Here is a 25667-nt window from a genome sequence, read left to right on the forward strand (position 1 = left end):
TAACCTGCAATAAACTCTCAACTAGAAATAAATGTCTGCGGAGGGCTTACTGTTTAGTATGTGGTACACAAGTCTGTCCTACAGTCCCACAGGCTCACTGATAAATGGAACACATTGCAGGACTCCTTGTAAAATCAGCTGATGCGGACTCATGCAGCAAAGCCTTTTGTCTACAAAGAATAGTAAAACACTGTTGCTGCTGCTCTGAAGGAAGTGCTTCCTCTCAAACTTGCAGTCACACTCTGCTAACAGATTTCTTCTGAGGTTGGGGGTGGGGTAATTAAAGCAAAATCATTTCAGAAGTTTCACATTGCAGGGACTGCTTAATGTGATCCCTGAAAAGGCTAAGCAGAGACTAATGATTGTTTTAAATTAAACTGGGTAGTATAATCACTCATGCAACTTGCATGCCAGATGACAACAGTTAGAAAAATGACATTTGTGTGCTTTTATGCTTTCTTGTCAAAATAAACCAAATCACATAAGGATGCAAGTCACTGAGTGTGCACATTAGAACACAAATACCTTGCTTGCCTTTTAACCTGTGCTTTTTCTCCACTCAGACAACTGACATGGGAAGCTGCAAATACACGTATAATGCATTCAGACTGGTGAGGGAACAAATGCACCATTCCACAGCAACAGAGAAAACCAGTGGAGCCAGGAAAATATTCAGAGGTTTGAGGCCAGACCCTCAAATGTTATTAGCTGTCAGAACTGTCAAAAGCCCTGAAGTCCCACTCACAGTGCATGGCTCACCCACAATCTGACTGTGCCCTAAAGCAGTGAAGCAGAGAGCAGCTCCCATCAGGCTGTTAGCTGCAAAGGATAGCACCATCAACTGTTGCTGCTGCTGTGTCTGCCAGGGCTCCCATCCTGCCCACTGGCCCAGGCCTGTTGCTGTCAGGTTCAGTTCTGCAAAGCTGGCTCTGCTAGGGACCTGCTCTCTCAGTAGGAAGCCAAGAAGAAGTTCATGCTTCCTTCTGCCACACTGGGCTCACTACCTAATTCAGGACATCTACCTACTTGTCAGCTAGAACAGACCAGCTAATTTTTTTTGCATCTCTCAAGCCTATATATCTTTTCTTAATTGCACTTGTGTGATAAAACTTAACAGTTTCCAAAAAAGACACAAACAAACCAAGTTCTATAGAAGTTAAATAATTGGTGAATTCAGTCTGCCACCAGATCATTTCCCAACAGCCACTAAAGGTAGCCAGCAGACCAGTTCTTTTCTCTTTCATCACTGTGGTGTATATCAAATTCATCATTTCTCATTTGAGTTCTCTCTTCATTAGACCATCCTTAACTTCTCTAAAATCCCCCCTGAGTTTTGTCCACCCAAGGGACACAAGTCAATGTCTGGAAGTGCTACTCCACAAAATTTCCAGCAATCATACTGCCAGACAAGTTCCTCATGGAGCACTCTTGCTTTTATTTACCTGAAAGACTATCAACTGAGAGGTTTGAGCAACGTTTCCTCTCTTTCATGGGAGTACCATGCATATTGTATTATTTTGTCCCAAATAGTCCCATAAACAATAGCATGGAACACAAGATACCTACTGCCAGTAAAGTGAAGTGCACAGGTAATCTGGTGACGTGATCTTTTTGTTATGCAGTAAGGGAAAGGCTTCATCACCTTTTTGACACTGAGCTACATAGCCCCAAAGACGTCAGTTTTTAGAGAGGAAAAGAACTGTTCTCCTACCCTGCAAGGAGCACAGAACTGCTGTAAAAGTCAGGAATACAGTAAGGAAGGTGAGGGAGGCCTAAAACTGGCATGGAGGCAGAAATACAGGTTGGAAACAAAAGGAAACATTTTGCAGTTGCTAGGGTTCCACACACACCTCCTTACCTTGTTGATATTTACAAGCAGCACAATGCTGCCTTCTCCAGGTTGAAGCTTCACACTGAATGTTTGCTGTGTTTGCAGTTTGGGAATGTCCACAGTCACAAGACCTGCAACTGGCTTGGAGGTGACTACATCAAAAATAGACTCAATTTCAAGACTCCACTGCTGAGCACTCTTTACTAAGTAAAGGGGGAGAAAAAATGGGAATTCAGGAATTGTGTTTATATGCCTGTTCATTAAAATGATCTCTCACCAAAGAAATAATTGAAACACCTCAGATTAAATTTAACAATTCTCAAGTTGTGATTGAAACAGCCCAATGAGATTAATCATTTTGCTTAGTGCCCTTGATATCTGTCAAATCAATATGATTTATGTTTCATAACTCTCTCTTCTTTTCATTCAAAAGCCATCCAGAGGTTTTTCATAGTTCTGCACAAAATCAGGGACCATGCCACCAGGCACTTCATTAGGAAGGATTTTTTTCCCCACCAACTTCCACAGACATTCTATTTGCTTTTAGTCAGCACTCATATGAACATGGTACTCTTTGGGAAAGATCGTAATCACAAGGCAGTACAATCACTTTTGTCAGTGAAACAAAAACAGTATTAACAGAAAATGAGCTGAATCCATCCCAGAGTCACTAGACAAAATAAATGGAGTTATGCTGGGGATGAATTGGGCCCACTGTGTCTAGACTTGATGGGCTGTACTTTTATGTCCCTTCTGCCACCAAAGTGTGGTGGAAGAAACAAGTTAATGACTTCCTTGATATCTCGCTACAGTTGCCTCAGATGGTCCTCTCCTTTACAGAACTTACTGGATAAGGCAAGCCAGGGTCAAGGGTACTCAACATTAATGTGTACATGTCCCATTAACTTCAGCAACTAAATTACCTATCTACAGACATAGCCTGGATAATCCTATACTTCAAATATTATAGATGAACATCTAAGCAAAAGAAAATAAAACAGAAACCAAAGAAAACTATAACTAAGACACATTTTACATACAGAAACTACTATAGACTTACTTTCTCTTTTCCTTCCACCAGGACAGAAAGAGATCTCCCTCCAAAAGCAAAGAGTTGCATTCAGTCCCAGTGTGATTTTCAGTGTCTTTTGTAGAATGAAGAACAAGGAATGTGTTCCCAAGTTTGTATTCACCCAGTGTTACCCAGGGAAGACCAATTTTCAGACATGTTGAAGAGGTTAAAAAAACACCCACCCTGCAAGGGTCATCCAAGACACTCTGATTTCCCTTCCCTCCAAGGACACACAGAACTTTCAGCCCACTCTCAACTGCATGAACTGTGGGGTCTAGGCCCAGAAATCAAGAACAATAAATCTTTTACAGACTCAGTGGTCAGAATGCTATGACACCAAATCTGATGGGCAATGCAACTGCACAGGCAGCTTAAATTCAAGCTGTTCATTTATTCTCTATTTTTCAAATATTATTATGTTTGAATACTAATAAGCTCTGTCTCTGGTTCCAAACCCCTCTCTGCAGGAGTGGGTTTGCTCCCTCTGCTCATCTACAGAGCAAGACTTTCCTTACCAGAAGGTGGAGTTGTGGGAATGTGGGAGGGACCAGAAAAGATTTACACTGTAACTAAATTTTAGAGAGCACACAGCCTATGCTGGGGCTTTCCATGGAAATTCTAGTCACGTTAATTCTAGCTAAGACCTGCAGCTATTTCAGGAAGCTTTAAAAGCAACCAGGCAGTGACGTCTTCCTCTTTTATTCATACACAACAACTCTATTCCCAAGGGCTGAATTTCGAACCAGTGGAGAGGACTCTCATGCTAGCCTTTACTCCACTGAAGACTGGCTCACCAGGCAGGCGGTGAAAGAAAGCATGTGGGTGGTCTGCAATGGGGCATATTACTGTCTACAGAGAGTTTCAACAGAAAATGAACTACTTTTGCTCAGCTGCAATGATCGTCAGGACAAAGGAGAGGAATATCAAAGGCCATGTCAAGGGAAGAAACCGGTTCAGTAAGTTAGGTAGCAGGAATGCAGGAGGCTATCCTCTCAAATTGCAGCCTTCACGAATTGTCCTTGCGTAGCACAACTGCTTTTCTCTCTCAGACTTCATGTTGGGTCCTGAAAACTCTTGAAACTCTACTCACTGTGCATTTGTCTTCCCATCACAAAACTACATTCCCATGGCAGCTTTGCCTTAGTTTTAAATGGAGGTGAAACAAGGCAAGGCCTATCTATTGGAAGTCTTGGTGAAAACATATGCCAATAAAAAAAGACGTTTTCAAAGCAGAACAGGGCCTAACCTCAGCTGTACTACAGCTGCAGGTTTTGGGGGTTTTCCATGTACATAGATTCTGAATTCTAACATTTGAAATCACTATTGTTTGTGCTGCAGTACTGTTTCAAGACTAAAAAGCTGTGCTGTAGTAAGAACTACACAGAAAGTCATACTAAAACAATAGAACCTTTCCTAAACTGACAGTCAGTTGAGCTTAACAAGAAAATGGTTTGTATTCTAAAGAGGAAACAACAATAAAAAAATAGAGAAAGGACTTACCAAAGAAAGAAGTCACAGAAAAGTAAATCAGGTGGTAATGGTTGTAGGCCTCAATCTTAACATCTTTCCAGATTCCTTGAGTGGGAAAAGAAGGGCCCCAGTCCCAACTAAATGAACACTGTTCCTGGAATACAGAATTATTACATTACAATTGCCAATATTTCACAAAGACATTGACTCTGCCAGCAATAAAAATGATTTGCTGTCTAGAAACAAAATATTGACATGCATTGGAAGAGTTTTTCTTAACTGGCACAAACCCAGAAATACCTACAGTATTTTTTCTCTTATTTCTTGACCAGAACTCTGTTGCTATGCCCTATGTTTTTTATCTATATCTATATCTATATCTATATCTATATCTATATCTATATCTATATCTATATCTATATCTATATCTATATCTATATCTATATCTATATCTATATCTATATCTATATCTATATCTATATCTATATCTATATCTATATCTATATCTATCTATTATTTTTTTAAAATACTCTTCTATATTAAACACCCATATATGGCAAAATTTTATATTGGTGAGATGGCAAAACACCACCTGGCCCAAAACCTAAAAAAACCCCAAACAAACCAAAACACAACAGTAAAAAACTTTTTAAAAAGCATGCCAGCAGATTACTCTCAATTCAGCTCTGAATTGTTTGAGGTGTTGATGCCAGTATTTAACTGTATACCTAAAAGACAAAGCAAGCAGAAGAATGATGGATACAAATGTTCAAGTATTCTAAAAGAAGAGTATCAAGTTAAAAATCATGGCTATATTTGAAATACTTTATCCTCTGGTTTTGGGTGCAACACCAGAGGCTAGTACAAGGGAAGGGATGAGTATGTCTTCAGTGTTTTCCCCTTTTTTATGGTTCCCTTGTACAAAAACAAAGGGGACAAAAATATGGTTGAGAAATCGCTTAGTTCTGGTTCTAATATCAGAATAACTGTTCGAATTATAAAATGCTGGACAGGCAGTGAAGTACCTATACTGCTTTACATTTAGTGTTTTCAAACCTGATCAGACCTCTAGTTAACAAACCCCTTGAAGACTTCTATTCAGCTGCCCTCCAAGCTTCAGACAGCCCTAGCCCACAAAGCAAATACAATAGATCTCCTTAAAGTCTTGTACAGTGACCTACAGTTCTAAATTTAGAGACTAATAACTTACAGCCAAGGCATACTAATTTTGGCAACCCACACTGCACAAGGCTGGCCTATCCCTTGCATAGCTGGAGTCAGCCTGCCTGCCTATCAAATTGCAAAAGAGCCTTCCAGGAAGCAAGCACTGTACCTATTTCAAATGTAAAAACAAGGCTAACACATTCTTAGAAAACAAGCCAGTCATTTCCCCTTTATTAAAAATCAACAAAGGAAGCACTAATAGGTTGCCAAGTTTCACTCAGTGCTACAGAGCCTGCTATCAGAACTGGTTTGTCATGAGCTTGTGTCACTGAAGTACATTACCAGTGAAGTATTGCATTTTGCAATTCAGACACATTTACTGCACTTCATACTGAACTTCAAACATGTGAACAGCTCACCATTAGTTTAGGAAGGTAAGCAGCCAGCCTCCTTCAGCAAGGTCCTCGTATGTTTGTTTACTTTCAAATATGACATCTCTGCTGCTGTTACCATATACTTGGAACTAAAAATGCTTCTGGAACTCGCTGGCACAGCTTCCAAGCACAGTCAAACAACTCTTTTGAACAAAGGCATTAAGGTACTCTCTTACAATTTTAAAGGTATAGTTCAGTAAAGCATAGAATCAGTCCTGGCCAGTTTTGCTCTATAAATAAGTCTACAGCTGTTCAAGTGCCTTCTTCCTTCCAAGCTCCTCACTGCACTGATTTCTAAGAAACTGATTCCAAAATGTAGTGAAGATAGAAGCAGCAGCAAGTGGTAATAAAGACAACATCTTAATCCTGATGGATCGTCCCAGGACAACGTGGAGTCCCCGTTTCCAGTAACAAATTTTAAACGAAGTCACAACCAGATTTAGATTAACAGGATTCTAGTTGTGGAGTTTTCTGGTTTGGGTTGGGGTTTTTAGTTTGGTTTTGGTTTATTTGGGGGTTTTGTTTGGTTTTGTTGTGGTTTGGTTTTGGTTGTTGGTTGTGGGGGTTTTTTGGTTGGTTGGGTTTTGTTTTGTTTTGTTTTGTTTTGTTTTGTTTTGTTTTGTTTTGGGGTGTGTGTTGTTTGAGGAGGATCTAAAAGGACTCTACTGAAAAGATTAAAAATTATTAACAAGAAAGGCATTTGAGTGGAGACAAACATGCAAAAACACCCAAAAAGAGATATTCCAAAATATGAACACCTAGCCATCTCCTGTAGCTGCTGCAAAGCTAGCAGATGAGATGCTACTCAAGTGATAGTTTGCCTTGAGCAAGTTTTAACAGCGATGAAGTCATGTCTTAGATCAGAGTTTTCTGAGCTTCATTAATTGCACATTACATCGTTGTTTTCACTGAACATGTACTTGTAAGTCACACTTCACAACCCGTAATAAGATGAGAACAGGTTCTCTGTTAGATAACGCTTCTTGGGACGTGCCAGAGCTGCGCAGAATAAATAGCACAGCACATGAACGATAGCAAACACTCACAGAGCTGCTTGGCTGAGATTTTTGCACCCTTGGCAATACACACTGGTATGTGCAACAGAGAACTCTATTGTCAGCATACATTGCTAAACCCACCCACTGGATCCAAATGTAATGATTATACATTTTCCAATGCTATCCTTCTCTCTTATCAGCAAATCTCCTTGCTGCATCCTTTATGAAAACAGCCTTTTAAACATTCTTATCACCTAGACATGAAATTTGCCTCTTGTATTATCATCATAATGGATTGCAGGTTTCAGGGCAGGGGTGGGGGCAGGACAGGAGAAGGAAGCTGCAATGAAAAATATGCCCTACTTTTTAAATGACATTGCAGGTTTTGGAATACATCTGTAAGGACAGCACACGGTGCATTCCTCTTTCCAAGCCTGAAGCCAGAGACAGAAAATTCTGCCCTTACCTTTCTGATGAAATTAGCATGGCACTCTCCTTTCTGCACAGGTGGAGGGCACGCCGGGGGTATGCTGTATGCTTTGTGACATCTGCTCTGCTCTGCTGCGTATGAAATGGCTGACAAGAAACGGACCTCAACAAAATTGACCTCCCTGATCACGCTGGTAATATCAAAGCTCTAGGTCAAGAACACACAAGAAAATCTTTACAGTGATGACATTTATTTATGAGATTTATAATCACTGTTACACTGGGATTTTAAAACTGCACATATATTATTCAAAGACATTTGAAGCCAAGTCTCACCAAGCTCAGGTTTTGAAGGAAAAGAAAAGCTACTTCTTAAGCTAAAGAAAGAAAATACACCATAACATTCCAGATGCAAGGAGATGTTTCTGGGCAAACTACTGCCCCAACACTGAGACCCCACTGTAGTCCACAGCACACTGCTTACACACAGAAGTGATTGAAGGATAAGGAAGGCAACATAACCTTTACCCTCCTTCCTCATGCAAAACTCATCTGCATCTTAAGAAAGACACCCATCCCAAGTCAGAAAGCTGCTCTATACAGGAGTGCTCCCTACTCCCCCTGTGCTGGCAGCACTGAGCTGCCTGTTGCATGAATGCTGCGAAGCTCTGTTCATGCCACCAGCACTCTCATCCCCAACATACACAGATACACATTCTATGCCACCATGATAAAGCACTTGGGGGCTTCCTTACTGGTTCACAAAATCCCCTTCTGTGTGGCTGGATAGAAGGATAAATGTTCAGTATCAGAATTATCCTCTTGTATCAAGATAATCTGGTTCCAAACTGCTAATACCCACTTCTTCTTCACAAAGTTCATCTGTGACAAGCCAAGTCATGACAATTTTTTTTCCAACTTGTGAGCAGCCCAGCTAGCATCACTTATATCTGCAGCATATAGCAGAAAATTACAAAGCATACAGCATCCCACACACAGAGCCTTCAGAGAGTCCTTCCTGCAGATGTCATTGCCACGTTGAACAAGTGAACAAAGCAGAAGTCGGGGTCACAGTAATCCTAAACTCAGTCTAATGCACTATCCTTGGTTTTACAGTGAAAGACATTTCCTGAACTATCACAGTCTGAGACAGAATGAAACTGCAGAAAAAAAGAGCAAAATAACATCACTTTCTAATTCTACAGAGCCTGTGGTTGGCAATCCTTTAGATACTCTCCAAATATTAAATTATTACAATTTCATAAAAACTCTATGAAAAAAAATCTTATTTCACTTGTGGTAAGACTAAGTCACAGAGAAACTGAGTGATTTGTCCCAGGTCACACAGACGCAGGTGGCAGAATCTGGCTTTCATGTCTCAGGCCAGTACCTCTGCAATAAAATCTGCCAGAATGATAAATGCTGAGACATGAAGACATCACATTTCCTTTGTAACTCAGTTACTCCACTAACATTCTTCCTTGAATTCTTCCTTTTTCTGATTCTTTTCAGGGAAAGGCAAAGATTGTCCCTCATACTATTACTTGGAATAGCGTTACAGTTTAAAGCTATAAAATTATCTTGTATGTTTTTGTCACTCTGAAGATCATTCCATGTTGAGTACTCTCATGCTAACACAGGCTAAGCTCAAAAACACCAGACAATGTTATCAAAAGCCCAATAGTAGAAATACAAAACCCTAGGTATAAACACAGAAAAAAAAGGCATGGAAACAAAGGCTTTCCTTTCAGTACTCACATGTAAACCATTCTAATACCAATTAGTAAGCAGATTTACAGCCAGTATAACAGATTTAAGCTTAGGTTTTCTTGGGAGCTGTGACAGATCCCAAGAAGCAAGACTTATATTATTAGCTGAACTGATCCTCTTGCATGGATCCACACATTTAGAACAAGATACATCTGTCCCTGCTGCTACAGAAAATCTAAGTACACTTCTCATTCTAATGGTTATCTGATTACACATGCCATCCTCAGGTGAACACTTCCTGCATCCAAAGACATATTTTTATATGTACTAGAATGGGCTGAAAGTGCTCAGCACATAAGAGTCTTGGAATAGAATTACCTTCAGAAATAAACACATCACTTACATATCTGTTGAACATGTTGTCTGTTCTCCCAAGAGTGATATTGTTGAGCAGGATCTGTGCTACTGTATCCACTCCCTCGAAAACCAAATTCACTTTCTGCCATTTTCTACAGACGGTAAGAAAGGCATAAAAAAACTGTTGGAATATATAGAGTTACTAATATACAGGATACATAATATAAAAATGTATATTGCCATTATCTTTAGCAGGAGTTGTCCAAAAATGTCTGACTTAGTGTGGCTACATTACATCTTTAAATAGTCAAAGTAAGATAACAGCTGAAGTGGCTCAAGACTACAACCCAGCATGTTCACATCCCCAACAGGTATCAAATGGGCTAGTTTCCAACTAGCCTAAATATTATCCTTCCTTACTTGACAATTCCTACATAATTTTAAACAATTCAAAAAAATACAACAAACCAAGAGGGAAAAGCAACTAGCAAAGTGTACTTTAGCAACAGATTTGCAGTTGCACATTATTGCATAATTTGTTTTATTAGATCCAAAAGTACTAACCAGGTTTTGAGCTGATGGATTACCTAGCCATTCTGCCTGAAAGATGGCACAGAACTATTTTAGACATATCTTTAATGCATACCGGATGTCAAAAGGAGTTCTGAATGTCCTGCTGTAAGTCCAGTTATCCAATGAGATCCACCTGTACATCACATCATTAAACCTATAGTATGGATCCTAATAACAGACCAACAACAACAAAAAATTGTTAAGACTTATTTAGTAATGGAGTTACTATGTGAAATGCATAATGATAACCATTAGATTAGCACTTCTTATTTCAGACAGTCTGCAAATGCAAAATCCACCTTATTTAGTTAGTCCTGGTACTCCTTTTCACCTTAGAAAGAATATGTGAAAGCAAAGCTTTGGTAATATTTGACTTTAGGTATATAGGTCAAAACCTGTTTGCTAACCTCTGTTTGTCCAGAGAAGGGCAACAAAGTTGAAAGGTTTGGAACACAAGCCCTATGAGGAGAGACTGAGGGAGCTGGGGTTGCTTAGCCTGGAGGAGACTCAGGGGTGACCTTATTGCTCTCTACAACTACCTGAAGGAAGATTGTAGACAGGCAGAGGTTGGTCTCTTCTCCCAGACAACCAGCACCAGAACAAGAGGACACAGTCTCAAGCTGCACCAGGGGAGGTTTAGGCTGGAGGTTAGGAGGAAGTTCTACACAGAGAGAGTGATTGCCCATTGGAATGGGCTGCCCAGGGAGGTGGTGGAGTCACCATCATTGGAGGTGTCTAGGAGGAGACTTGATAGGGTGCTTGGTTGCATGATTTAGTTGATTAGGTGGGGTTGGATGATGGGTTGGATGCAATGGTCTTGAAGGTCTCTTCCAACCTGGTCTAGTCTATTCTATTCTATTCTATTCTATTCTATTCTATTCTATTCTATTCTATTCTATTCTATTCTATTCTATTCCATTCTAATCATTCATACTGAAACTACAGGGAGCAGGATTTGTTTGGGTTTTTTTTACATAAGAAAAGACTGGGCTGGGTATTTTAAAAAAAAAAAATCAAGACATCTTATAACTTAATGAGAGGAACAGAAACATGATCACCCTGATAATGATGGAAAAAGTAGGTCTAGTAGGATTTTAAGAGGCAAAGAAACAGCATTTTAGGCCTCCAGGGAGAGAAGTGAACAAATCTCTACAGTTTAAAATAATTGCAAATAGTCTGGTTGTTTCTTGTCAATTAGCCTTCGTGTGGTAAGTTTAAATGAAAGTACTGCATTTGGAGGGAGGGAGGAAGAGAAGGAATAGAAACAATGATTTGCTTTGTTGTATAAAATTAAATGAATACTTTTGAGAATTATGCTGCATTTACATCAAATGTGTTCTTTTCCTTTTAGTCACACTACCCAGGAAGAATAAAGGCACAGCTGGTCTCAGCTACGTCCTGGACCTTTCTGGCTTCATGCTGTATTTATTACCTCATGGTGGGTTACAATGTTCCTCGCCTAGGCTGAAGGAATCAGTTATGTGGACCTGAAAACTCGTGCCTCGTACAAAGCCAGCAGAAACGTGCAGTGTTACATCCCAATGTCAGACAGTACAGAGTGCAGGTATCTGGGTCAGCGACTGACAGCTCCGTTCAATCCTCTTCAGTAGCTGCACAGCAGAACTGCTTCCCCGAAACAGAAACTAATCACTTCTGGACTGTGTGACTCAAACTCATCTAAGAGACAACATAGTTTTATTAAGGTTCCCTTTGAAACAAGTCTTCTACAGTACCAGCAAAGCTAACCATCTGCCCTGAATATCCAGATTCACACCATAGAAAATCTGCCCAGCTTCTTTTGAGTTCCATCCTGAAGCATAGATACTAATGGATACTTCTGAGCTTTATATTGTCTGAAAAAAATACTGTTTCATACCTTTTATTTTGTTTACAATTAATAGAGTCAAGCTGCACAGTATAAACACAAACCCATTTACATAGCAGAGCAAAATCATAACATCTAAGTGACTGCCCACAGCAGCGTAAGCTCTTCTGGAGTCCCACAGCAATATAAGCATAATTCTTTGAGCCCACACAGAGGGAAAGTTGTTGCCTTGCTTCTACATGCTGTGCTCAGACAATCAAATTTCTTACTACGAGACAGTAAGAGTCAGGAAGGAGAGGTCTTGTTACCTCAACAAAAGTGTGACTTCTGCATGGTAATACAGAAGTATATTCTCTAAAAGTTAAGTCACCACAAGCTTACAATCACTGGATTTTAAGATATCCATGCCATTACTTTTATATGCAAAATACTTGGGGAATTTATCTCAGACTTCTATTAAGATGAAAAACTTAGGGCTAATAAATACATATTAAAAAGCAATATTCAGGCTCATAAAAGAGACTGTTAAGATTACTGTATTGAGACAACAAAAGGCAAGTGTCAAAAGTCAGAGACCATGAAAACCCCCATAATATGTCCATGAAAAGTACTTTTTTAATATTTTGGTTTTGTTTTTTTTACAACTGTCTTGCTTTAATGTTATTTACTGTTTGATTCTAGGTTATGCTTTGGAAAGTGTGCACATTAAATTTCAATCATTGTCACTTGCATGTGTGAAACAGAAATATATAACATGCAAGTTGAAATGCACTAGCAATGGCAGACTGAAGCCAAACCCCATTTAGTTAGTGGTCAAACAATTGACATCAGTGCCTGTCAAAGATCAAGAGCCTACATAAAAGAAACCTGCAGTGTTCCTCCAAGAAGGCATGGATACTGAGATTTTACTGGAGACCCAATGTCTGGAGAACACTAAACCGGTTGCAGAAATGTTTTACCAGAGGCAGGAAATACATCATCAGGTGGGCTCCTGCAGTGGTTTACAAACAGCTGCTTGTTTAAATCTCCTCAGAGCCTACTGCACATTCTTTTTCCTTCCTCTGTATTAGGCTAAAGCCTTCAAACTTGCAGAAATGCACCGACTGCTTAACCATGTGAAAGAGAAGCTGCTAATTAGCTCCTTCTGACTCGCAGGAATACTGTTTCTTCCTCACAAGCATCTATCCACCTTTTTAGATAGGAAGCTTCTAGTTATATGTCTTTTCTCTGAAAGTTACCAGCTCACATATAATAACTGCTATGTAACCAGTGAAACAGCTTCCATATCACACAGAAAAGCTATTAAGTGCTAGGACTGGTTAGTCATTTTAAGCATGACAAATGTTGCTTGTAAAATCAGCCATGTGACAATGATCAAGCAATATTTTTAAGACAGTTCAGGAGAAATGTATGACCACAACAAAGTCCTATAGGAAAGGAAAATTACTTTTCCAATACACTTGCAAGAATATTGTCTTTGTCATTATTAAATGCAACTGTTTTGAGTGATGGAAGATGTACCTATAGAAATCAAACTGGATTTGTATGAAACAGAATTTCATCCCACATTAAACCAGCTCACATTAAAATTAAAGGTTTGTTACAGAAAGCTGGAGAAAAAAAAATACATATATATAAATTTAAAACTCCCAGGGCACTGGGAGAATTTCAAAGTTGGTAGTTCACATTCATTAGCTCAACATGTTCCTCGAAGCAAGTCAAAGGAGTGGAGTCAATTACAGCTATTTTTAGATCCCACTAATGTGACATCCTTGCATTTTCCTGTTCCTTGCAATCTGGGGAAAAATTCTGAACCACTCAAGCTCCCTGCATGTTCTCTGCCCCCAACTTCAGCGCTGTAAGCAAGCAGCAAATCACCTGCTAAGATGAGGTAAAAGGCCCTGCTACAGAGCATCAAAAGGAAGCAATTCCCATTTCGGGTAACAGGACATCAGCAGGACTCGAAAAGCACTGCAAGCACTAAGCTGAAAGCACTGCCAAGCAGACGCTAGATGGAAGCTCTCCTCCCTACAATGATTTTAAGGGGATATTGCAAAGCTACAGTCATACAAGCTAAGAGCTTCTCCTGCTAAGCAGGAAATGGATGAGACATGCACACATCAGAAGTGAGGCTCAAAGCCCGAGTGAGTTGCGCCAGGCACACCCTCATCCCATGAAGAGCCAGCGTCAGGCACCTGTGCTACCAGAGTCCAGGGGAACATGGCATAAACACCTGAATGGTACCAGACAGAGACAGCTGGATCCAGGCAGGCATGTCATAAAATGAAATGTTAATAACAGGAACAAAAATCAGACTCCTTTCCCCTATCCTCCTTTTGTTGTGATCCAATTTGAAATTGTCTTGCGTGCTTCTGTCTCATAAATATGCTCCGCTGCTATTTTATGATGCACACCTTAAGAAAATTCTGCTGATGTAATAGGTTGCCAAAATAAAACTTGCAAGTAATGTTTCATGATTTACAGTTTAATGATTTTGCTCTTGCCAACCTCAGACTGGAAACTAAATAGTTAAGATACTTGTCTATATCCATCCTTGATATCTCAAGTGATAGCAGTCAGGACAATTTTCAGCACGCTGAATCAACAGAAGTGATGAATGGATTGTGTTCTTGGAACATCAGTTATGGAATTTCATCCTAAAGTAATTCAGTTTCAGCAGTTACTCTAAGAAAACAGTAAAATTAATGTCACCTTATGTTCAAGGCTATATTTATCACAGATGAACTCTGAGCCAAATACTACCAGAGAGTTAAATTAACAGCATATTAATACCTACTGCTTAATAATCTTGGAATACCCTGCTGCCTATAAGAGGCTACTATAAGTTTTATCTATTTTAATCTCATGGGCTTCTGAAAGATAAACTTGAGTGCCCTTTAATATCTATCCTAAGGTTCACTTAGGCTTTTGAATGCTTCCACATATGTTCACACGACTCAGCAGAGCAGGAATGTTTTCATAGAAAATAATACATTTACATTAATCAACTATTTAGTTAATGAATGACAATTAACCTGTTAGAACCATACGACACCCAATGCAATTTTTACCTGGCTTGCTCTGAAGCATGTAAGTTATAATGAAGTGTTAAAAAATACACAACAGTGTATTTTATACAAATGCAGAACAAGATATTAAAAAATTCACCCTACATTACAGAACTGCAGAAGGAACACTTGAGATAAGTAAGTTTCTGTCCCCTCTACTATCCAAATACTACCAAGAGCACTATAACCTTCTGTGTCAAGAGCATGCCCTCGTATAACGAGGCAGTAACTGCAGTACTATCCAGCCCCCCTATTAGCATTACAGTTGCAGACCCTCCATAATAGTTCTGTACAAATCAAAGTGACAGCTAGTAAGACAAAACAGCCTTTTTGTGCGAATGCAAAGGGCTGGCAGATGAGAAAATCCAGCCACAATAGCCACAGTCATCAGAACTGAAATTTTATAGTCACCTGACAGCAGAAATGGCACCACGCAGTACTTGGACAGTACATGCCAGAGGACAGCTATTTCAAGCACAAAGATTTAATGCACAAGCTAACTGCTGATACATTTTACTTATCAGAACTGTGCCTGAGAGACAATACTATGCTGACAGTAGTTAAAAACTAAATCCTCAGACAAAATGATTTCTGCAAATCTTTTTCCAGAGATGTAGGGTTTGCAATAGATTAAAATTTGTATCATGTCCACTCTTACACCTGAGCTTTGCACTGACTTTATTCAAGTGACTACTACCGTGGTTATATGCATTTTTATTGCCTTTTTAAAATTTGACTTGCAAATAGTAGAAAGAGCTACGGAGAGCTAATGAAATGTTTTTAAAACAACCACACTAAACATACACTCCAATGCTATCTCCTACCCTTAGAGCTCTTACCATAGTTAATCCAGCATTTGAAGTAGGCTGATTGAACATGGAAGAAAACAATACTTTGGCAGGAAACTGAAAAGTATCTTCCCCCAAGAGGATTTTCCAACATGTATTTGGTGCATTCAGAAAGCTGTGTTCATCCAATGTGTATTTTATAAACCAAAAGGTCTTAAAAGGGTCTCCTTCTCTGGAGACTTTCAAGAGCCATCTGGATGTGTTCCTGTGTGACCTGCACTAGACTATATGGTTATGTGGTCCTGTTCTAGCGGGAGGTTGCTTCCACCCCCTAACATCCTGTGATCCTGTGAAAACACATCTCTAGAACAAATGCTGGGAGGATCCAGAGAGATGAGTAATGTCAGAGAGATGTGAGGCCTGCACAGGAGATGGAAGTCAGGCTGCAGATATGCCATCAGCTAAAGTATCCCTGAGCAGAACCAGTTTGTGCATTGACCTAAATTTGAAATTAACCACACACTGATAAATAAGTTGTTTGCAGCTTACTCTTGCAATCTAAGACAGCATTTTGCAGGCCTAATATTTGGCAATTTATTCTGGCTTCCCTCCTTCCCCTCATTTGTGAGATAGCCACGAAGTTACATTACTGGAGCAGTCCCTCCCAAATTTTGGTTTCAATTTCTGGTTTGGGTGCTAACCCATGCAAAAATCCCATGTATGCAGAAGGAAAGGGTACAGTGTGATTTGCTGTTTGCAGATCACACAGAAAAACAACACTTAGATTTCATCAGCTCACTGAACATGCAAGTTTTGTTACCCAGAAGGATTTAGTTCCCACTAGCTTTGTTTTACTATCTCCTGGTATAGCTTTTCAGACCAGTCTTCACTTTTGATTACAAGCAGTAAGCTTTTGGATTGCTGTTCTAGTGACATTTTGAGTAGGATGAATGAAAATCTTACACTTAATGGCAAAGAGCAAAAGGAGCAAGTGGAAAAAAAAATCCAACAAACTCTGGATCAAAGCTTTTATTATAACTGCCAAGGTATTTAGGCAATTACACAGTACAACTCCTCATTCTACACTTGACACAACCTCAAAAAGGGCTGATTTCCAGAGGCAATGAGCACTATGGCTCTCTGCCTCTAAAATTCAGGCTGTGTACATGCTTTTGTTTGAATAAAAACACAGGAATATGATTTTAAGCAGCTGCTTTTGAAAACATTTGGTCATAAGCATTTTCACTGCAGTGGAGAAACCTCAGGACTAACAGCTGAGCACATTTTTTGCAGAAGGAGCCACACATTGCAACAAGGAATTACATCACTGACTCCCTCCAAACAACACAGGTTTGGTGCTCTGCTGAATGCTGCAGCTGTGGTGGCTGGGATTGATGACATTTAACACTACCTATGGTAGCTTTGAAATCTGCTAAGGCTGCTCCCATTATTTCGGTATGCTCTCCAGACTATCTTTTAAACAAAAATGTCCCTGTGCAAGTATTTGTGTGAATGTTTATTTCTATAAACTGGGCTTTGCTAAACTGAGTAAGAATGAGCTTAAATTGATTCATAGAGTCACAGAATATCAGGTTGGAAGGGACCTCAAGGATCACCTAGTCCAAACTTTCAGGGTAAGAATAGAGTTTAAATAAGATGGCCCAGCACCCTGTCAAGCTGGGCCTTGAAACTGCCTAATGCAGGGGAATCCACCATCTCTCTTAGACATTGGAATAAACCCCCAATAGTTTGAATGGTGAAAAACTTTTTTCCAGTCCAAATCTCCCCAGTAGCATCTTGCCCCCATTACCCCTTGTCCTTACCATGGGATTGTTTGTAAAAAGGGAGCCTCTTTCCTCACGAATGCCACCCTTTATGTACTCATACATAGTTATGAGGTCTCTCCTAAGCCTTCTCTTCTCAAGGCTGAACAAACCCAGTTCTCTCAGCTTTCCCTTCATGACAAGTCTGCCAGTTCTCTTATCATTCTTGTGGCCCTTCTCTAGACCCTTTCCAGCCTGTACACATCCTTCTTGTACAGCAGGGACCAAAACTGTACAGAGTGCTCACGGTGCAGCCTGATCAGCACTGAGCAGAAGATCTTAAATTATCTGTACACACCCATACATAGAAACAAGTTAGCTCACTCTGAGCTCGGAACTAACCAGACACCAGCTGGGTTCTGTTGAGGGGTCAAGCAACAGCACTGGTGAAGCATTTTGGTTAAGTGAGCTCCTCAACGGACTGTACCAATTCTAACCAATTGCCACCAACTTAGCAACAGTTTCCAGACTACAGCGGGTTCATATCCGGACATGTCAGCACGTGTTTGGAGCAAGAGCATACTTGTATTCACGTAAGCATGTTCTAAGTGTCCACAAGCTACCATCATCGACTTAATTAGCCAAGCACACATCCACCTATTAAGCAAGACCCATGCTGCTGGCCAGTAGGCTGACTAAGCTTTCACACCTCTGGGCAGGCTTGAGATTCTACCCAGGCACACGCGAGTTCATGGTGGCAGCCTCATTTCCAAATAGCACACTGCTGCTTGAAATGACTAAAATTACAAGTCAGTTTACAGCAAGGCAGCTAAATTAGCAATTACATTTTCTCACTTCGTAAGAGTACTTAACGTGTGTAGTTAAACATGAGTCTTTCATTACGTCACACGCATGAGTCAGTGCATTGGTCACAGTCTCTCCTGAATTATTCACATTATAGCAACACCTCCCAGCACAGCTGAACATCTGAGGCACTCTGTTTACCTTAGGCACTTTTGCATGGGAGAAACTGGCAGTTCTCTTCACTGATCTTCCATATATAGTCTACCTGCCTGCTGCACTTTTTAAGTTTTAGAAAAGCCATTTTAAAACCTTAATTGTGTATATGTAGAACGTCACGTCACTTAGCACAGAAATGTTGAAACAGACCATCACGGCTCAGCTTATCCCTTCTTCGTGTATTTACTTTTCCAGTGTTGACTATTTCTTTTATCTGTCAGTGACACTCTTTGGACTCTATTATTAGCACTGGGATTCCCGGCCTGTGCCAACACAGAATGATGCTAAAATTACCCTGCCTAAAGTGGCATAACTTTCTCCTTATACCTCTCTAACCTCAGTCACAGCAATGCAGGATAATAATCTGAAGAATAACAAATTCACAATTCTATACAAAATGCATGCATCTAGAATTCATGTTTTAAATAAATATTGTACAAGAAATGCAACACTGAGCCTGCCATAAATACTATTATGTATATATCTGATATCTCTTGAGGTTTATCTTTGAATCTCTGTTAGTTGTCAGATGTGTGACAGTACTTCATATTTTCCAGTACGTAAGTGTATTTATCAGTTTTATAGGTTGTTATTTTCACTACGTTTTGTTTCTTTTCCTTGTTCCAGCTACACATTTCACTTTCCACATATTTCCTTTTTGAAAAGCATCGTAATAATGACTCAGTTAGTGTCATGTTTGTCATGTCTGAGAGTCAAGCAGAGCTTATGCTGGTGTTAGGGTACTTCACCACCAATCTGCAACTGACATTTTGATCACTTGTACCAGAAAGTGGTCACTACATTTTCATAAATCTGAAACCTAAAAGAGGCAACAGCAAACAGAAGCAGCAACGCTTCTTAGAAGTGTTAAGGCAGGAACTAAGCTTTTAAATCTATCAGTTTTACACTAATTTGCCTGAATATACTTCCTTTAGGCAGCATGGGAGTGTACGATCTCAGGCATTCTGATGTGCTCTGCAAGTGTTAAAAGGGATTTTTAATGGACTGGAACGTCTGAAATCCCTAGACTTCTTGCTTCAACATGTCAAACTTCAACAGGGTAGGGTTAGTTTTTCGTTACTTTGAGGTAACGATGTGAGGAAACATGACTTAGATGCTGTGTAGGTATCTTGTGTTCCGTGTCAAATCCACGGAGTGTCACACACTAGAGCATGGGCTGGCACTTGTATCCCTGGCCCAATTTCAAACTGTTCTGTCATGGATAACCTCTAGTTATCCACCTGAGGATGCCGCAGCCACCAAACCCTGCACCACTGAAAGGGATAAGGAAACCCAAGTCTGGGTGGCGTAGCAGCAAGGCCACCAAAACCTGCGGCAGTTGAGGCAACTCCTGGGACAAAGCGCTGGTCTGAGGCGTGAGGGGACTGCCTCTAACCATACTTATGTAGATCTCACGGGGGGGCTGGTTTTGTTTTGTGGCAGGCTGCCCGCTTCTGAGCGGCATGGCGAGCGCAAGGCTTCTCCTCGGGCGCCACCACACCGCAGCATCCGGCCTGGCTGCCCTCACCGCGCCGCTGGCACGGCGGGACGCGGCCCCACCGCCGGGTCACCACCGTGGGTGAGGGTCGCCGGGCGAGGTGCGCCGGCGCGGCTGCCTACCGTACCTGGATGAGGCCCCGGCGCTGCAGGGCGGTGTGCACGCAACCCGGCACCTCCCCGCGGAGCACCACTGAGCCGTTCCCGTTGCCTAGCCGCCAGCTTCCCCGCAAGCTGTGCACCTCCGGGCCGGCCTCGGCCGAGACGCTGGCCCGGCCGGCAGCCGCCACCAGCAACACCAGCAGCAGCGCAGCTCGGCTCATGGCGGCGCCCGTCCGCCGCCCTGCCTGCCAGCATGGCGGCCGGCAGGGGCGGCCGGCCAGCTCCGGGGCCCCGTCAGGGTGCCGCCTCACCACCATGGCCCGCAGAGACACTGCTGCGGGACGACGGGCGGGCGGACAGACACGGGGAAGAGCCGGCCCCTGCGGCCGCCGGCAGCCGTGAGGTGGGGCCGGGCGAGCGCGCGCGCACCTCCTCCCGCCGCCCGTTATCGGCTCCTGAGGGGCCGGGGCCGCTCTGGGCGCGAGCAGGGGGAAGATGGCGCTGAGGCCGGCCAGCGGCAGCCGCAGAGCGCCTTTGCCCCGCCGCTGGGCGCAGCCCGCCTTCGATGTCTGTGACACAAAGCGAGGGGCCTGCTTTCCCACCCCCTCCCCTCCTCTGTCCAAGGAAGTCAGCACAACGTGAGGGCAGAAAGGCTGCTCGAGCAGGCCCTACACAGTAACAGCAGGGGGAAAAAAAAAGCAAACAAAACCCAACACAACTGTGTTTTTTTTTCCTCCCAGAGGCACAGTGAGGCCATTGATAACCGGCGTGGTATAAAGTTACAAATCTTTCAGATGTGGTAAATTGACTGAGGCCTCTAGAGAACTGCTGGGAAGTGGGAGGTATGAGGAAGCGCTGTGCCAACACTGCAACAGGTACGTGCAGTACTGACTCCCTCAAGTCATGAGATCTCATATGGCCTGAGTTCCAGCTCCTTTTCCCATAAAATCACAGAACAAACATGAACACCTCATTTTAAAAGTACCTTGGTTTCCCATAAAGCACTACTAGCACTGTTGCTGTGGATCTGGTTTAGAAAATCGACTCTTTTCACCTGCAAAGGAGAAGGGTCAGCTTCATAGAAACAACGTAAACTATGGTTCCCAAAACACAGTGTAGCTTTCCTATGTGCGCTTGATAGCTTACACCTTCATTCACAGCACCAAACCAGGAATTAAAACAACTAGTTCTTAAAACAGTTCAGTGGAAGGAGCAAGAGGCAATCAGTGGCCTGAGCTGCTCTCTGGGGTAGTCAGCCACCCTTCTTCATGCTTTCTTTGCAATGAGCCCAGGTGCTGAGGGGCCTAGATTACCTCCAAGAACTGGAGATGTTTCCTGCCATGGCATGGTTGTACTTTGTGTAGTTGTTTCTCCACCTGAAGCTGTACAGTAGGTGGAAAACAGCTGTGCAATCCACTGAATCTCATTTTACAATATAAAAATGTGCCCAGGCTTCAAAGACTCTCCCAAGTGCAAGAGCAATTAGCCCAAAACCAAAGTGACAACACAAAACAGAAGAGTATGTAAGAACTTTGAAGACTAGGTTCCCTCTATGCCTGCTCAGCCATAAGCAGATTGAAAGCACTTAGGTTGCTTTTTATACAATAGAAATTATTTTATTCCCTCACATAGCTCAACATGAAATTGAAAATTACAATTTCAGCAATTGCTTCATGACCTCAGTGTATGGTTTGTAGCATATTTGTGTGACGCTGGGGTTTGGAATGGAATTATTTTGGTGGGTAATGGCAGGGTTTTCTGTGGTTTATTCTTAAAGCATAGCTGATTAAATGAATGAACCAAGTCAGAAAGTTAGTCAGGCAGGTAGTTTTCTGCCTCAGAATACACTTAATTGAGGTGGTAAAGAACAGAAAATCTTGTCACTACCTTTAAAGAAGTAATGCTAGCAGTAGTGTCATTTATTTTCCTGTTGCTATATAATTCTATACATTTAACAGAAGAATCAGGTCACTGTGCATACAAAGAAAGAAAATTACTAACTGCTTGTAGCTGCATACATAGAAATCATAGAATTACAGCACTGTTTGGGTTGGAAGGGACCTCAAGGATCATCTGGCTCCAACCCTCCTGCCAAGGGCAGGGACACCTCACACTACATCAGGTTGCTCAGAGCCACATCCAGCCTGGCCTTCAAAACTTCCAGGGGCGAGGCTTCGACCACCTCTCTGGGCACCTTCTTCCAGTGTCTCACCACTAGTGAAGAATTTCTTCCTAATATCCAATCTGAATCCACTCATTTCTATTTTTGCTCCATTCACCCTAGCCCTATCATTACCTGACACCCTAAAAAGTCCCTCACCAGCTTTGTAGGCCCCCTTCAGATACTGGAAGGCTACAACAAGGTGTCCTTGGAGCCTTCTCTTCTCCAGACTGAATAGACCCAACTCTCAACCAACCAACAGCATTCATAGAAAAAACAGTTAATTGCAGGACTTGATTAAGTTTTTCCATTTATGTCCTTATGTTTCCTTATTGTCTATTAGCATAGACTATAAAATTAGAGGAGTAAAGAATACATAAAACATCTTGGGATGCCAAAGCATTAATGACTGCAACAACATATATACAGTCCATACACCAAATCACATAGGAATAAAGTGGCACAAAAATATGCTCCTCCTTCTCCATAGAGTGTGAGTGAAATGGAGAGAAGAATAAGGATACCAGACACCTGGTTTAGCTTGGGCTTTCACACATATGATTCTATACCTCATTCAGAACACCATAAGAATCCACCCTAGATAGATCCTAGAAACATTACTGAACATGTATTAAGGTCATTATATGTTTGATCCACATCCTTTCGAGGATGTGGATCCATACTCTTTGGTAGCAGAAGTCTGTCCAGACATTTAGCTTTTGGAACAGTTACTCAGTGTGTACTTTTAAGACAGAGTAACCCACATTCAATATATTGACAAACTGAAACACAGGTCCCATTTCAGTTCAACTCCCAACCATCTTTTACCAATACTGGCAAAAAAACCTCATCATGGCAGCCTGAGTTACCCCAAGTGGCTTTGCATGTTGTAGAATTCAGTCCAAATTAGCATCTTCTTACCTTTAAAAAACTAAGACCATACAATCATTATACATTAACAGTAGAAAGCCTTGTTCTGTTTCTGCCCTCATCTGTCATTGAGTAATGCTTTCAGGACAATCAAGCAATTCAGCGTATTCCTCTTAAATTCACTCATACAGCACTAAAAGCATTTGAACACTGTAGTGCTGCTTGAGAGATCTTGTAGGATATTATTTCTCAAGAAGCAGATTGCCAGATAATGAAGTTTTAATGCTACCTCAGAACAACTGCAAGTTGGCTTATTTTATTTTGATAAATCTTTTTCAGCAAGTCATGTGGTAGCTTCTCAGAAAGAAGGAAACTGCATTTCAAGATGTTTACTGTACTTCCGTGTTTTCTTTGCCTTTTATTCTTGCTGCTGAAGACTGATTGGAGCAACACACACACACACAAAACCTAAACCTAAAAACAATGCTGTAATTAAGTATTCTGAGAACATGCTGTTTCCTTGTTCCAGCCTTATAATTAAGTTAAATCATGTCTCATTTTCATGTCCCAGTTTTAGGGTTTGGGTTTTTGTTTGTTTGAGGGTATTTTTACACAAGTGACATTTTTACTGTTTAAAGATACAAGAGTCTTAAAGGCTGTGGTTTTATCTTTTAAAATCTTAAGACACAAAGCAAGATCTTTTATGTGGCTTTCTTTCACTGTGTGCCATATTCAACTTCTTTCTGAAATGCCACAAATTTAGGAGGCTGCTACAATTCTTACTTTACAGTACTGGAAGAGGGCATTCTTTATCAACTAAGAGGAAAAGCTGAAGGCAAAACTATGCCTTCAGCTCATTAGAATGAATTCAGAGTAGTTCCATTGAAGCTGCCCAAATTCTACCCTGTTAATCCAGGCAGCTTTTGTTTCCAATTGCTATGCAATCTCTATCATCACGACAGGCTGCTGCCATTTCCTCTTTCGAATTCATGTTCAGCAAGTTCATGCAAGGGTTTCAAACACACAGGTTCTCACCGATTTGGCTGTAGTACTTTAAAGATATTACTGCCCCCACCTGTCCACCCTGTACCATTCTTATGCAGAAGGTTACCACCTCTGAAGCAAAACTGTTTACACCAGTCCGTACTGGGGCTTGCTGTCTCTTTTGGTAACCATACACCACTGCAAGTGCCACCTCTACAAGACCATTTGTTAAAGATGCAAACCAGATCAACTCCACTTCTGGGAGTTTTGCATAGATGGAGCAATATTGATGCATATAGGATGGTTAAATACTGGTGTAAAACCCGACTGGTGTTTGTATGACTGTAAATACCTTTGGGCAGTATAGCACATCTGCATGAAAGCCTAACAGCTCCTCAGCCTGTCCTCTGTTCCATTTTGCCTTGGCAAAACACAGAACTGTTGTGTGAAACTCTCTGGGCTGGTGTAAAAGCACTATGGTACAGGGAGCCCTCCAGCCATGGATTTGTGAAGGACAGACAGAAAGACCACATTGTACGAGCTGACCTTTAGAGGTCCTTTCCAACCTGGGTGATTCTATGGAAGGGAAGCTAGTGCTCCAGGCAAATGCTATATAGAGGGAAAAGAAAAAGAAAATTAAAAGAAAAAAAGAAAAAAAAAAAGGTAATAATGATTTTTTGAATTGCGTAAGTGGAAAGGCAGGTGATAACCTTAAGTATACCCTTAAACTTCATCAGACATGTGGGACAAAAGCCTGTGTTTTTACCTCTCACATAACACCTTGTATTGAGGTGGGCTCAAACCACAGGATTTTGTTTTCAGGTCCCTACCTTCCATAGCATAGACATATAAAGCCTGAAGATCTTAAAAGCCAGCATAATCAGATTTCTAAAGGTAAGGTTTTTTTTAAAGGTAGGTTTCTCACAGCTCTTATTCTCTTCAATTTATAAACAAATTTGAAATTATCCTAATCTATTTGTAAGATTATGTAACACTGACCATTGTCAGAACCCTTTTGTGTCATGAGTAGCAAAGTCACTGTTTTAAGATTAGGTGTGGTGCTGTCCAAGCTCCTCAAACTCCAATAAAAACCAGATACAGAATCAAAACTGATTTGCTGGCACAGGATTCAGTAGTACATATGGGGACATCACAAAACAGCTTGCCTAGTCCTTCTTAAAGGTCTAAAACTAGACAGTCACCTGTGGCAATAATACAACATAGAACCCACCCCCAAAGGCTTAAAATTAAACCTCTCAAACTATGGGTATCACAGGTAACAAACTGTCTTCCATGATGGAACTTTGAGAAGCTTCATTAAACCTTACTAAGTCTGTGTACTTCTCTTGGCATTTTGCCAGCTGAGTGCAGGACATACCAAACAGATGACACTAGATAGCAAATGTATATCCTGCCCACTGGTTTAATGAATGTTTTCTGTGCAGGTGAGTATTATGAGAACAAAAATTTACACCTGATCAATTAGATGAATAAACTTAAAGGGATTTGGAATTACCAAAACAGTTGGGAGCTGCATTTATTTTTCCACCT

The 25667-nt window shown here is 41.2% G+C and overlaps 1 protein-coding gene across 9 annotated transcripts in view; it reads right to left on the reverse strand.

Annotated features, from left to right (window-relative positions):
* Positions 1–20457, reverse strand: part of MANBA (mannosidase beta) — a 66065-nt gene extending 45608 nt beyond the window's left edge. For all 9 annotated transcript variants that reach the window (XM_068136832.1, XM_068136834.1, XM_068136838.1 and 6 more), the window contains exons 1-6: positions 20128–20457; positions 10112–10206; positions 9512–9617; positions 7436–7606; positions 4404–4527; positions 1859–2034 (exon numbers count right to left, since the gene is read on the reverse strand). In XM_068136832.1, the coding sequence (XP_067992933.1) occupies positions 1859–2034; positions 4404–4527; positions 7436–7606; positions 9512–9617; positions 10112–10206; positions 20128–20418 (963 nt within the window). In that variant the 5' untranslated portion in view covers positions 20419–20457. The remainder of the gene's footprint in view (positions 1–1858; positions 2035–4403; positions 4528–7435; positions 7607–9511; positions 9618–10111; positions 10207–20127) is intronic.
* Between the last annotated feature and the right edge of the window lie 5210 nt (positions 20458–25667).

Source organism: Melanerpes formicivorus, unplaced genomic scaffold (assembly GCF_026170545.1).
Source record: "Melanerpes formicivorus ecotype bairdi unplaced genomic scaffold, bMelFor1.0.p_v2 SCAF_4, whole genome shotgun sequence".
Classification (NCBI taxonomy): domain Eukaryota; kingdom Metazoa; phylum Chordata; class Aves; order Piciformes; family Picidae; genus Melanerpes; species Melanerpes formicivorus.